This window comes from Colius striatus, chromosome 2, assembly GCF_028858725.1.
Source record: "Colius striatus isolate bColStr4 chromosome 2, bColStr4.1.hap1, whole genome shotgun sequence".
NCBI lineage: Eukaryota > Metazoa > Chordata > Aves > Coliiformes > Coliidae > Colius > Colius striatus.
In genome coordinates, this window is record NC_084760.1 from 90265961 (window position 1) to 90280660 (window position 14700).

Sequence of the window (14700 nt, forward strand, 5' to 3'; positions counted from 1 at the left end):
GACAGTTTTGGATGGGTTGTTCTTAAAATTAAGTAGGTTTGTTTATATATCTGCCAAAATTAATGTATTTCAGCTCAATTAAATTTGACATGATATTGAATTAAAAGAAGCTATATTTTGAAGCCACTTACAATTCTTTCTGGAGCATATCTGTAAAGGCAAACTTCTTAGTATTTGCTAATACTCACCTAGGCCTTGTTTGTGCTGATTAAATAGAGTAGAAATGAAAATAGCAGAGAGCTTTTCACAAACCTATAAGAATTACATGGTCCATATAATTGTTGAAAATCAGGTATGGGAACTGATCCTCAGGACCTAGCATGATTGAGACGTATCTGTGGAGCTAGGCTAATTTGCATCACGCAGGATCTAGCCCATAATGAATAGAAGCAGTATGTAAATAAACATTATTTAGAAAGTATTCTAGGAAAAATGATGCTACCCATTTTCACAGGATAAATAGGCATTGCTTTTTTAAATCTGACCTTTCAATACCATTGCTGGTCTGCAAAATGAAGTCCAAGATCAGAAGCACATATTCTAGTGACTTCTTGAAACAGATAGGCTTAAGACTACAGAAAATGATATATTTAAATGATGTCTGAATGCCGTATTTTGTCACACTGACCTATTATGATTGAATAGTTGTGTAATGTGGAGTGTTATTAATACCTATATCTGTTCTGGATGGATTCTGAGAGATTGTACCAGGTATATGCCCAGGCTGAGAGAAAGACTGCAATTTTTTTCTGTTTGATGATCTCTTCAGAGAGGAAGAGTAGATTATTCTTAGAGCAGTAGGACATCAGTGCAGTAAAATGAATTTTAGAGCAATCTACGTTCCCTGAATAGGAAAAAATCACAGTAAAAGACAACTTTGTTCATTTAAGCTGGAATGAATGAGAGATTTAAGTAATAAAGACTGCTTGTTGTCTTAACATTTGATGTAAGTAGCTATTGCTTCTGTCTTTAAAATTTATATCAACTCTAAACTTGTTTGCTCCATTTTAAACAGTAATGTGATATCCACTTTGGAATACACCAAAGTGTTTATTCATTTAATGCAATGAAGATTTGGTTTCATCCTGTCCTTTACAAAATCAGACTAAAAGGATGTTCTGTCATGATAGAGCAAAGAAACTTTCTTTGTTCTTTCTTCTTTTACAGTTTTTGTTGATCTCAGCATAAAATATGTCCCCATAAGAAATTACTTATGAGTAGGTGTGCTACCATGTGTTAATATTCTAGAATGAGAGTTACGGAATTATTCAAGAATAACCTTTGTGCTTCAAATTTAGACTTTACTTCAATTTAAATAGCCTTACAAGCTTTGAGTTAATGTACAAAGGTAATAACACCTAAAGTAAAGGGGATAAAGTATAAAAGTTGTGATGCACACAGTATTTGTTTCACAACTGTATTGGTTTTGTTTTCCATAATGAGGTTATTTGAGTAGGAATTTACATTTTGACTGTGATAATGGGAACTAATGATATTTCCACCGAGCAGCTTTGAGATGTGTTAAGATCTCTCCCCTGTAGTTGCATGAAGGAATGATAGTGTAAGTGGTAAGTCCTTATCATTAGCACTCTTATCATTATCTGCTCTTTTAAAGTATGACTTGCTAGGTATGAAAGACTCAAACTTGGGGAAGGGGGAAGAAAAAGACAAACAATGAAAACATTGCATATTAACAAGACTTGCACGCTAATGCAATGCTGCTTGATTGAGCAGTGTAGTGTCAACCATGTCTTTCTTCTAATGCTAAAAGTAATGCACATAGACAGAGTGACAATCAGAGTACAGCCTCCCATCAGCTGTAATTAATCTTTCAGTTAACAGAGACTAGAAAAGCTTCTCATCAGCCTCTTCTGAAGTCTGAGGCACCCTGTTTTTTTGATGTTTGCATTCTGAGTAAAATTGTCCCCACCAGTTCTAACAAATTGAAACACCAGGCTAATTATGGCAGCTAATGAAGTGTGTGGAATGGTCACAGCTTGTCGTGAAACTGTTCCTTCAGCTCGGATTAGAGTTTCATCAATCACTTTTTTAAACTGATCCAGAATTGCTTCTGCCCAGTGCTTGGCATTTTTAATGCCGTTTCTGTAATTGGTTTTTTCCCCAAAGCTTAGGCTATTTTTTGAAATATTACATTCTCAGGACAGGACTTACAAACTCCAGTTTATAAAAAAAACATTTCATTATTGCTTCTATCAGCTGATCAAGTGCTAGAAAGCTAATAAAAGAAGCAGAAATATAAAATTTGATATATTGCTTTTAATCCAGCTAAAGGTAGCAATAAAGCATATACACATATATGTATATGAATCATTATTACTGTGGGTTGGATGTATACTGCAATCTCATGAGACATGGTTTGTGGACTGGATGGTTCAAATCCCACTGAAGAACCCAAATGAAATGAATGAGTTGGTCTTAGCTTATTTCCTAGTGGATTGTGGTCCTCCATATATCACTCAGAGAGTTTGGCATGATTTGTAGTTTTTGCAGATGCCCAAGCCTTTGGCAGGAGGAAGACCAAAATGTGTGTTGCTATTTGAAGAATTTCAACACTTCAGGTTCAAATCCAAAGTCCTCAGAGAAGTATGGGAAACTTTACAGTATAACTTATATTGCTACTACACTGTCAATGAATAAATTAGCATATAAAATGTTGTAAAAATTCCTAGTTCCTGTTCATTTAAAAGATATAATAGCACTCAGCTACACATTGAAATTTCTGCTTAGACATTAAAGACATAGATGTTAAAGAAAGTTTAAGGCTAAATTCTTTCTTCAATATGGAGAGCAGATTGTAGAATTTAGTTTGGAAGTTATCCAGACTAAAAATGAAAAATTTTTGCTTCAGCACTGCTATAAAATATGCTTGCACAAGTTGTTACATTTCATATGTATAACATATATTCGTATCATAACCAAGACAGCATGGTTTTAGTTTTTCAAGTGTTCTATGATCTATTTTTAAAATTTGTGCTAATTTGTGTAATCCATTTAATTTTTCTGAACACTGTTAAATCTGAAAGAATGTCTGGCTTTAAATATCAACTGTTCCTCTCTCTGAGGTTTCTTGATTAGCAGCAGTTTGATAGAGCTGACTTCATGTCAATGCCAAAACAAATCTGTGACATCTGAGTGAATGATTGGTGTTTCTGATGTTATTCCTGAACTGTATCAAAGAACTGGTGGGTTTACACAAAAGGAAATGTGCCATTGAAAAATGAAAAAAGACATGACACATAAAAAAGATATATTATCATCTATGAATAAATGCAGACAGAAAAACAGCAGTAGATATTAGCCTAAGAGCTATTGTTCCAGTTTGATTGGTTAGTGAGGCTGCTTGTGAGTGCTGGATAGGAGATGAGCAGTGTTTCTAGTGTTAGTGTTAGTGTTAACTGTTAGAGTAAGCTGCCTGCAAAATGGGAAAGCTCTTTTCTTTTTTGAATATTTCCAACTCTTCTGAAGTTTGATTGCATTTGAAAACCAGAAAAACTGTTTTTCTCTTTAGCTTTCACCACTGCTAGGGCAGATTGCTGAATCACCTTTAGCTAATTGCCCACCCAGACCCCCAGGACCTCTTCTGCAGAGCTGCTGCCCAGCCTGTCAGCCTCCAGCCTGCTTTGTTTCTGGAATTAGTCTGTTCCAGGTGTGTTTATCTGTCGTCTGTTTTGTGAGGTTCTGTCAAGCCAACCCTCCAGCCTGTCTACATCACTCTGAATGATAGCCCTCAAGTGGCATCCATTAGTTTTGTGTTGTCCGTGGACTTGATGAAAGTGCATTCCATCTCCACTTTCAGGTCACCAATGAAGATATTAAACAAGATAGGTCCTAAGATAGCACCTAAGGAAATACATTTGTAGCCAGGTTCCAGTTAGGGTACAAAACAGTCATTACTACCCTTTGAACCTGATACTCCAGACAATTATTACATCTATTAGTCTGCACATCTAGATATTAATTTACCAGCTTGGTTAAAAAGATTCTCTGGGAGATTATCTAGCTGAGCTTTCAACACAGCATCCAATGTTCTCCTCTGATCTGCGTATCTAGTCATTTCAAAACTAAAGCAATCAAGTTTGAAAGCAACATCCAGAACAATGTCAAACCAGATGAAATGTAACTGAAATACTGTTTTTGCTGCATACTCAAAATACAATGCAATTAACACACTGTTTTTTTAATTGGTTCTAAACGATTACAACTTTTTTTTTTTTTCCCAAACAGGTGCAACTTAACCTGATGAAATCCTCAAGTCAAAATATTTTTTTTTTATTTTAACTCTAAATTTCTCATCCTTAAGCCCTAGTGACATGATTTTGGCAAGTTAGAGAGAGTTGCAACTTGATCTTGTCAGGTTAAATATTTTCTGGCTTTAGTCCAGCAGGTTAAAATTGGTTCTGAGTTTGTCTTGGCAGTCAACACTTGGCACTGGCTTATTTTCATCTGGAAAGAGAATCTCGTGGTTGAACAGATTAGGCAATGAAAGGGGCAGCTTATAAATGGCATAAGTCAAGCTACTTATCCCTAAGTGCATTATTTTCTAATACAAATCCTGTTGCTAGTGGAGTGTGTGTGATGGACAGGAGAAGGGAGTCGATTTAAAAATAAAAGCACTATGACAAAAATATGTCCTTTACTTTTTCATCAGAGGGTTTTAAGACTATGTTTTTCCGTTCACAGGAATATAGTGTTAGGCATAGTTCTATCTCATATTTAATAACTTCATAAAAGGATTATGTGTTGCTCATCAGTGTGTTTTTATATTTGACATATTATTTATATGTCTTTAATTAAGATGAACATCTATTCCCTTCTTCAAAAATACTTTTTTAAAATGCTCTGCAAGAAACAGACATTTGCATGACCATAGCAAATAAGTATCTCTTGGGATTCTGAATACCTACTGAACTATTTCAACTACACATTTGTTTTTTAGCCCAGATTCGGTAAAGTTCAAGGGTATCCAAGTATGAAATAGGTTGTGGAGAAATTCACATTGGTTTCTTAATTTAATTTACTTTTTTTAAAAAGAATACATTTGTTGCAGAAATAGAATGTTATCTTTGGCAATTTTGGTTCAAATACAGACATTCAGAATAGGATCTGGGTGATGTTGTTTCATAATGTTGACTAAAGTATGGTACAGCACGCACTGTAACTTTCTATGTGGCAAACTATACCTTTAATATTAATACTGGCTCTGAATATGTCTGAAAGTACCTGAAAAGTGTCTACATAAAGGTGATTTATTCTTCTTCAGTAGATTAGCTTTATACACATAAATACATTTATTATCTGAATAGTTATTTATCTAGAATATATTTCTTTTTAAAACATTGAAAAGCCAGTATATGTTTGGGAGGAAAGGCCAGACAGCATCTGGCTTCCAGGTCGTCAATAAATGGAATAAATGAACTTAGAGGGTAAAGCTGTGAATTCCACCCTTTCTTCCCCTTGGGCAACCCAAATGACTGCAGGGTACTAAGTAAATGTACCAAATGCAAATTTGGATCACAAATCTTCATTGCTGGTTATATTACACATGACAAAAAGGACAGGCTGGTTTCAGATCCCAGGTTAATTTTAGAGAGGCAATACCTATGAGAAAAGCTAATTCACTGGAGCAAATCCTTCCTCTTTTTTTCCTTTGTCCTTCCTTTCACAGTACTTCCATCCAAGCCAAGAGAAAATTTGACTTCACCTGTGAGAAAGCACTGTAAGGATTGACATATTTGTAGTTCTTAATGAATACATCTGTTGCATACTGCAAAATATCTTATTCATTTAGAAATATTTTTGCTTTTTTGTACAATGGCTCAAACTATTGCATTCTCCAAAGCATTATTATTTCCTCTCATGTCATAACTTAATTTGTGCAGCTATGGAAATGTACAGTGGAATATGCTTTTGTTCCTTTGTCAAACTGCTTCTAACCATGCAGGAGCAGAAAGGAGCTCTTTTCAAGGCTAGAACACATCCTCTTCCACCTTGCACAGATGAGGACAAGAGGTTTTAGAGCTTGACTTGTGTCAGAGAGTTATCTCCAGTTTCCTCCAAAGCAGAAATTAGAACAGCTTAGCTGCTGAGCTAAGAAAGCAAACTTCAGTGGGCATAGATTTGCACTAGAGCACTTCTTTCTCAAAATATTAGAGAAAGGGAAGAATAAAGTTATAATTTCCATGTTAGACTGTCAGAGGAGCCCATGCTGCTGTGCTGCTTGTACCAGACATATCACACAGGAAGTATCTAAACCTATGTGATTATCAGATCAGTGGTTTTTCGAGTTAATGAACCGTAATTAGAAATCTTTCATAGTTTCTAGAAAGCACTATTTGAATTTAGTTTCCTCCTTTATAATACAAAAAGATGAAATGTGTAAGAGCCAATGACAGTTATAAATCTCCATGAAAATTTAAGACTAATAATAATGAAATGTTTGTTACATAAATTAAATAGTAATTAATGTTTTCTTCTTTCTATTTGGAAGATAGGATATCAAAATAGAATTGTTAGATTTCCTACTGTGAACATAATTTTCTGGTTGTTTTTTTTTACAACACAGTATCATAATGTCAATAAAAGACTAAAACTAAGAAGTAGAAAAAAACTTGCCTGATGTAAGTGTAATACAGAAAGTTATAAAGTCGCCTTTTATGATGACTATACAATATCATTTTATTTTAAGATCTAATAGCAAGTTGATTCAAAGGGTAAGACTTGCACTTACAAAGTCATTAAAGCAAGTAGAAAATTGCCTTTTACCATAGTCACCCAGTCTTTTTAAATCAAAGAGTTTTATTGTTGTTGATGATGTTTGCATTTGCAGGAAGTAATTGGGGAATGAGTTAGACAACACACTTGGAGCTCTCAAGCTTGTCACGCGGAACCATAAACAACTTCATTTGCAAAAAAAAAAAAAAAAAAGCAGGCAGTTTGGGGAAACAGGATAATAATGTTTGAGGTCAGTTTGACCACCACTATGTCAATCCACAATATGGAGAAGCTCACAAAATCTTCATCGAAGTACAGATTACCCAAAAGAACAAAATTAGAATTGGCAGCAGGAGTAGACAGTTGAAGGAGGAGACGGATGATGGGTCCTTGTTCTCGTTCTCTGCATTGCACTGACAAGCTGAATAGGGAAAGATGTAATTCTGCTCCCTTCCTCTCGGCCACGGTCACTTGTCCACTGTGGCACAGGCAACTCCAATTAGACATGCTATTCCCTGGAAGTCAGTACCTCTGCACTGACACAATGAGATCCAGTCCCTAAGGCATGATCCAGGCTTTTGTTATTATCTCTTATTTGAAGAGGATGGTTGACCCAATTGGTTAACGCATTAGCTTTTCAATTTTATAGCCTTAAGTCACAGAAGACCTATTCCTCATTTTTGGATATTTCTCCACAGCAGAAAGCAAAATTGGCAGTCTGTGCCCACCAGCCACAAAAACAGAGATACACCAAACAACTATGTCCTGAACGTTATGGCTGATTATCTGTTGAAGCTGTGCCCAAGAAATAGATTCTATTGCCCATGGGAAGAAGTATGTAGCCATTATTAATGTCCCAGCTCATATCTCTCAATAGGTCTTATGAACAGTGCTGCTTAAAGAGACTAAATGTACATCAGGGAATTAAAAATGATAGTACCCCTTTCACTGACTGAAATATTGTAAACTTGTTTCACTGGGGCCAGGATTGGTGTCAATGTACTTTGTGTGAAAAGTGCAATAGAAGCATTAGTATTTGACAGCCCTGGTTGAAATAAGTGAAATTAATGGAGCTCTTTTCATATACGACAAGGCCATGGCACCCCTTTCATGCTGCTTACAGACAGAGAAAAGTCAATACTTTTTTATTACTTGATGCTGACCTACATTCTGCACTACAAGTGCCAGTCCCACTAATTGGTTTCAGTTGTGAGAAAAGTTTGCCCCAAAGAAACACTAGAGCACATAAATCAATCTTTTTTAGGGTAGCTTAGTGGGTTTTGAGCACTTGAAATGACATTTGTGTTGTATTGACAGAATGGGTTGTTACACTCATTTTGTCATGTCAGAAGGCCCTGTACTGGTTGGAAGTATTGTTAACCAGTATTGATGAATTTACTAGGAATAAAAGTTGGCTGGATCAACATTTTACTTGTATAACAGTTTACCATTTCTGGTTTGCTTCCTGGTTAGAGAATTCTGTGGTTATTAATAGGTCAGGAGGCTTACTATGATAGCTCAATTTAAAACTCTAATTTTACTATTACAAGCATTAGGATCATACAGGATACTTAAATATGATCACTTAGTACTAAACAGAGGGACTTGTGAACTATGGCTGTACAGTGACACTCAGAAATACTGTCAGATTTTTAAATGAGGGGAGCATGTGAGATGTGTCCCGGCTTTGTGGGGAAAGCAAGATTGTTCCATGGCCTTAGAATCTGAGTATATATGCTACTACTGTTTGTCTATTCTTGCTTTGGTCTGAAGCAGCTGACTTTCTACTTCATTAAATTTCCAAGAAAAAAGGTGATTGTAATTCCTGTCTCATTCCAAAGTGCATTATTATATTACAGGAAATTGTACAGTACTCAAAATTTTTTTTGATAGGAACAACATTAGTGCAAATTTATCTCTGGAATATGTGGGAACACTTTTTCAAAGGCCAGCAGGCTGGTAGGTAGGTTTACATAGTCTCATCAGTTTGCTGATGTTATTTGTACATGGTCTGTGTTTATATGTCTGCATACTCAGATGCAAAATCTCTTTAGAATTCGCATTAATAATAACATACTGAAGATAAACTATGTGGACATTTGGCAGGTCTAATTTATGATATCACAAGTATGCTGGTTGAGACAAATCTTTGATGGCTTTATGTCACCCTTTTTGACTCCATTGTTTAGAACTGATGAGCACACACGACAATCAAGTAGTCAAGTATATTGAAAGGGTCCATAGGTCTTGTTAAGCTCTGTCAGTTGAACTTGAGTCGCTTACAATTTACTAGACTGGAAGGAGTCAAAGCTTGACAAGTTTAAAAAGGAAAGGTTATATTAACTTTGGGAATTTAAAAGTAGGTCTTGGTCCTGAGAATTACAGGTCTCTGATGCTGGGAATTATATGGCAGGATTTAAGAATGCATTGTTGGAAAAGTTCCATAAAGCTCACTCCATGCTGCTATAATCCTGAGGCTGCAAAATGGTAGGGTCAATCTCATCAATATGTAGGAATTTATATTTATGAGCTCATTCATCTCAGCTACCAACAATGAGGCACTGACAGTGAAAATAATTTTGAAGAAACCTGTTTTTCTTCTCTCACAACTTTTGTTCTTGCAGCTTCAAAAAGATTATCCACATAACTTCATAACTTATATGCTGCGCAGCAATCAGCTTAAACTCAAGATGCAGTGCTTCACTGCACGATTCAAACCTAAATTTCACTATCAAATTAGATATAGACTTGAACCTGGCTTCCAATTCCTTTCTCATTTTGCTGCTACAATGATGCAGTGGGATAGACTTTCTGCCAGTGCTGTGAAGTAGAGCTTGCAAGGCCAAGTGCTGTTTTCAGGCCTTACTTTCTCACACTGTTGAAACCTGATTAAAATCTGTATCTTCAAATACAGAAATGGCTGGAGTTATTTTAAAATAGATTCATATTTTGTGTGCACACTGTGCAACATTTATCTAATATATATTTTAACTTCTTTAATTAGTCTAACTGTAAAGCCAGCAACACTTGTATTTACCCATCAGATTGTGTGATATTTTCTAAATGTGGTCAAACATAACTGCTGTTGTCATAATCAGAGCCAGTTGTTTAAATGCTCAGTTGTGAGTATCTAGCGAAATAGCTTTAAATGACAAGATAAACAGTACAGCTGCCAAACCAAAGTAATCTTACACTGAGGGGGTGTGTGGCACAGAAAATTTCCTCTTTGTCATTTTGATTTGAGTTTGAAGCTGGACCTGGGCTTAGTTCCAGCTCAAAAAACTGTTCACTTCAAAGGCTCCTAAATCGTCCCAAGGAGCTAATTTTGGCAGCCAATTGTTTTTGTTCGGCCAGGCATCCTAATAGCAAAAGCCGTCTGCTCCAGCAAATGAAGACCTCTTCAATGCTCAGGTTTACTCAGGTTTACCATTCCTGATTTTATCCTGATGTGAGGAGTAAACACCTTTTATTGATTTCTGCCATCTCACCCCTAGTTCACTGCTTTTGTTGTTAATCTGTACCTAACTCTTCTGCATTTAAATAAAAAATATACTTCCTATTTTCAAAATAAAGCATACTGTATTCTAGTCTGAATTACTGCTTAATCCTAAATGATAGCTATATTATCTGTTTGCTTTCTCAGCAAACGGAGTTCAGTTTTTTCTATTCCCACAGACAACATTAGCCTGGTGATTTTACTGAATTAAATACAACTAGCTTCACTTTAGAAGGAAACTATTTGCAGTTATGTTGGAGTTAGAGTAATATTTATTTTATCAATTATATGTACAACTTTTCTTGCCATAAGAAGGTGATCATGATGCCAAACACACAATGAAAATTAAAATACTGTGCCATTCTTGAAGTACAAAGAGAAAATTTGCAACTAGGCTGTTTCTGTTGGGTGAGAAATTGGGCAGCGTAAAGCATAGAGAAACATTGAAAATTTAATCTTGTGAACAGTTAAGAATGCATCAGTACTCACTTTCACACTGTGCAGAGAGTATTTAGTTTTGAATGTATATGCCTACCTCGCTATTTTCACGCAGCAGTTTGTTGTAGGAATCATACTGAATAACTTTATGACGTAAGAAATTGTATCATTGTAGTTTGGCAACACACAGTGCAGATAAAACTCTGGTGGGTTGGGGCAGTGTTTGCACGATGCTTACCAGAAGTTGTAGTTGCTCTGTATGTTTATGGAGACTCAGCTGACCTCTGTGAAGAAGCTAAATTAAATTATCCAAGGTATGATAATTCTGCTAATATTAATTGTCTGCTAATGATAATTCTTCATGTGATCTTTTTAGTAAATACATAGTTTTCATTCTGTTTTTAAGAGAAAATGAAACCTTTCAAATTGTTAAATGTATCAAAAAGGCAAAGATTTTAGCTTTCACTCACTGATGGCCTCAGTAATTTTGTGAAGATATTGCATTTTCATGTACTTTCACAGAGCATCATGTTGAGCACAGAAAGCGATAGAAAGTGTTCAGACCAACTTCTTTCTTAAAAATTCATCATCAGATCCTGGAAAGCCGATAATTCATCTGTGGCATATTAGTTTCAGAAGCAGAAAACAATTTTAATGTACAACAAATATTTTATATTGTTGATATTATTCCCAGTATATGATGGTTAAAGAAAATAATTTTATTAAGAATGCTTTAAAACCTTAATCTTAAACACCAAACGCTTGCTAATCATTTGCTATGATCATTTATTATTAAGCAGCTAAATAAAAATCCTGTTTAGACTACTTTAGCTTTTTTTACTTTCTTCTCTGTTGTCTGTATTTACATTGTATTCTTAAGGCACAGATTCATATGTATTTCTCTTATTCAATTAAGAATTGTAAGGTTTTGCATTTTTAAAAACTGTATGTAATAACCAAGAACTTTTCCTGGAAAAAAACATGTTCAGGCTTGCATTTTTTCTATCAGAATAGCTAATCAATTAGTAGCCACCAACACTTATTTAATATCTATTAGTTTTTTGCTGTTTCTCATGGAACTGGTTTAATACAGATACTTTAATGTTAACTAAGGTCAAAAAGTTAATATATGGCAAAGATGTCTCGCTGTCTTTAACCTACCTTGTTGCCAGGGATGAGAATCCAGTTTTGTATACCATGATTTGCAAAAGACTAAAAAAATCTAGGTTTTAGAACAGGGAATGTTTGCAGTGCCCAGAGTTACTGCGAGTTTGAAATGCGTATTTGCTTACAATTAAATCAACAATTCTTGTGTTCTTCAAAGTAATGTAAATATTATGTAAAAATTTATATTTCATATCTGTTTTTTTCATAATTGTCATTCTAACTCATATAATGAAAAGGAATTATGAGACAACATTTAGAGCTCAAATGGATCTTAAAGAAAGAAAAAAAACCCATGAAAGCCAAACTTAATACTTTTTTTTGTCTCTTTTTTTTTTTCTTTAGGACTTTCAAACAGTGTTACCACCGATTGTTCTCTTCGATAAGTTTGGAAAAACTTATTCCAGGGCTGGGCAAATAGTGTAATCGTCCTGTAAACGACACAATATAAGACACCTGATAAGTAATCAATAAATGTATTTGAGTGAATGCACAGCAGTATGTTGACTCAGTGTCCTGTAAAGTACTGTTTCTGTAAAGTGATGTATACTGTGTCTGAAGGAGTGTAAATCGATTTTGCTTGATCTTTAAGCAATACAGCTTCCAAGATTTATTTTTAAAAATATTTTTTACAGTTTTGCAAAAAAAAAAAGTATTAGGAAAATAATTTCTGAAAAGGCTGTATTTTGTTGAATGTAAATCCTTTAGGATAAAAAACCCCATTGTATTTGTTACACATTCGTAAGAGCACTTAACATTAAAAAAAGAAAGAAAGACAGAGAAAAGTTACATCCATTTTTTTTCTCACAACTATAAATGGATTTGGTGAATCATTGCTGTTCATCATTTTCAGTGATAGTACACATCCCTTTTGGACACTGATTTGTATCTTCTGAAGGACAGGATGGGCTATTTACATGGAAAATACTATTTAAAATCCTTTTAGCTCTTCTCTGTGTGATACAGCATCAGTGTTGAACAAATTAAGTTCTAACAATATATACACCTTATTATTAGAGCAGTTTTTATATTTATCCACTTGATTTTCTTTTTAAATAGCTATGTATTTACTCCTAGTCCTGTGTTAAGCAGACCAATACATGTGTACATAATCCTCTGATGCTTTGCAAAAAAGAACACATTTGATCACATAAAACTGGTATCTGATTGCAATGTTCACTAGCATGCAGTCCTGCAAAATATTATCTTCAGAACCCATTAACTTCAAAAGACTCAAATAATTCCGAATCGTGGGAGGACTTCAGCATTTCTCAAGAGCTAATCACAACCTAATTCTTAAAATCACATTTGTGAATATTTACAGCAGCCAAAGTCTCTGGGATACCATATTAGCTTTTTGTATCAATTTACTATATTTCAATCTAATATATTTGCTTTTCTATTTCTCAGTAATAGGCTTTTTACTACTAAATTTTGTTATGTGATTCTTTTGTCCACTACAAATGTGAAGAAAACCTCCATGAGATGTCTGTTTGTACGAGTACTTTCTGAACTAGGAGTCACAAATTTCACTTCCATGGTTTTTCAGCTGTCAACCTATGTGAAAAAGTTTTACTGCTATCATATGCAAGTGTAAAAGCACTTTCAGTTCCATTACAGTAGGTTAGGAGTGCAGGCACTGGCCTGTACTGTTGCCACTTTTTAGAGTTTTTTTTTTTTAAGCTCTGAAAAGTTTGTTCTTCTGCATGACAATGAGAAAGTAACTCTGGGAAGTGAGAAGCAGCCACCTCAATGGCTAAGTCTCCCCGATAAGATTTAATCTGATCAAATGTATCAGAGTGCTTTAGTTGTTCATGGAAGGAATTGAACATGAAACACTTCTGCAAAACTGTTGATGAATAAAGATGCCACAGTAATTTTTATATGTGAGAGCTATCTATCTGATTGCTTCAGCTTTGAAGTAGTTCATCACAGTAATTCATCCTGTGTTGCCTCTTTAACTTCGTACCACAATTTCCCATCACTCCGATTAGAAATGGCAATGCCTTTATCAAATTAATCTTTCTTTCGCTCTTTCTTCCTTTCAGTATCTCTGACCCCAGGACAAAACAAAGCCTACCGTGCATCTTGTACTGTGCTGGTGGTATTGCTCCTAGCTAAGGATCTGGAGCACAGACGGATGTTAAAACCAACACTTCTAATTGTAATTGTTTAATACACACATGCTTTTCCTCCTGTTAAGAAAAAAACCCCAACATTTCCACTTCTAAGGAACTAGCTGCTTGCCAGTAACCTTCTTACACAAAAGCAGATATGTTCATTTTATGAGCTAAATAAGCATCCACAAAATTAATACAATAGCAACTGCATTATTTACTAGGTTTGGGGTTTTGGGATTCTTTTGCCAATAATATTTCATGGAGAATCCAATACTTTAACTGGAGTTCACACAGAATTTATGTCATTACACCCAAACTATTTTGTGTGGACACACTATAATCCTAGAATCCTTTCATTTCTCGTTAAGCACATTCAGCACTTATTAAATATGTTTATACAAACCATTTAATAATTATTCTTTCATTATTATTACTTTTATTACTCTTAAACTGTGTATAAATGCATGGTAAGTTGACAGAGGATTAACTTGAATATATTTTTAAAATACTAAAGCATGTAAATCTCTGAAAATTTAGATGAATCTTGACTTTTTCTTTTAGTTGTAACTCCCATTCAGATGCTGCACTGTCCAGGAACTTTTGAAAGCATGGACTGGAGAACCTGCCCTGACATTTTTATTGCAAATGGATGAGTCTGATAGAGAAAACTCCCAACATTAAATAGTAGTAATTTGAAAAGTCACTCTTGGGATATGTTCAAAGTGTTGGACTCCCTTGATTACAGAAGAA

The 14700-nt window shown here is 34.8% G+C and overlaps 1 protein-coding gene across 1 annotated transcript in view; it reads left to right on the plus strand.

Moving 5' to 3' along the window:
• SPATA17 (spermatogenesis associated 17) overlaps positions 1–12318 on the plus strand; it is an 83346-nt gene extending 71028 nt beyond the window's left edge. Inside the window, exon 10 of the mRNA XM_061990733.1 lies at positions 12176–12318. Coding sequence (XP_061846717.1) covers positions 12176–12256 — 81 coding nt within the window. The 3' untranslated portion in view covers positions 12257–12318. The remainder of the gene's footprint in view (positions 1–12175) is intronic.
• Positions 12319–14700: the final 2382 nt, after the last annotated feature.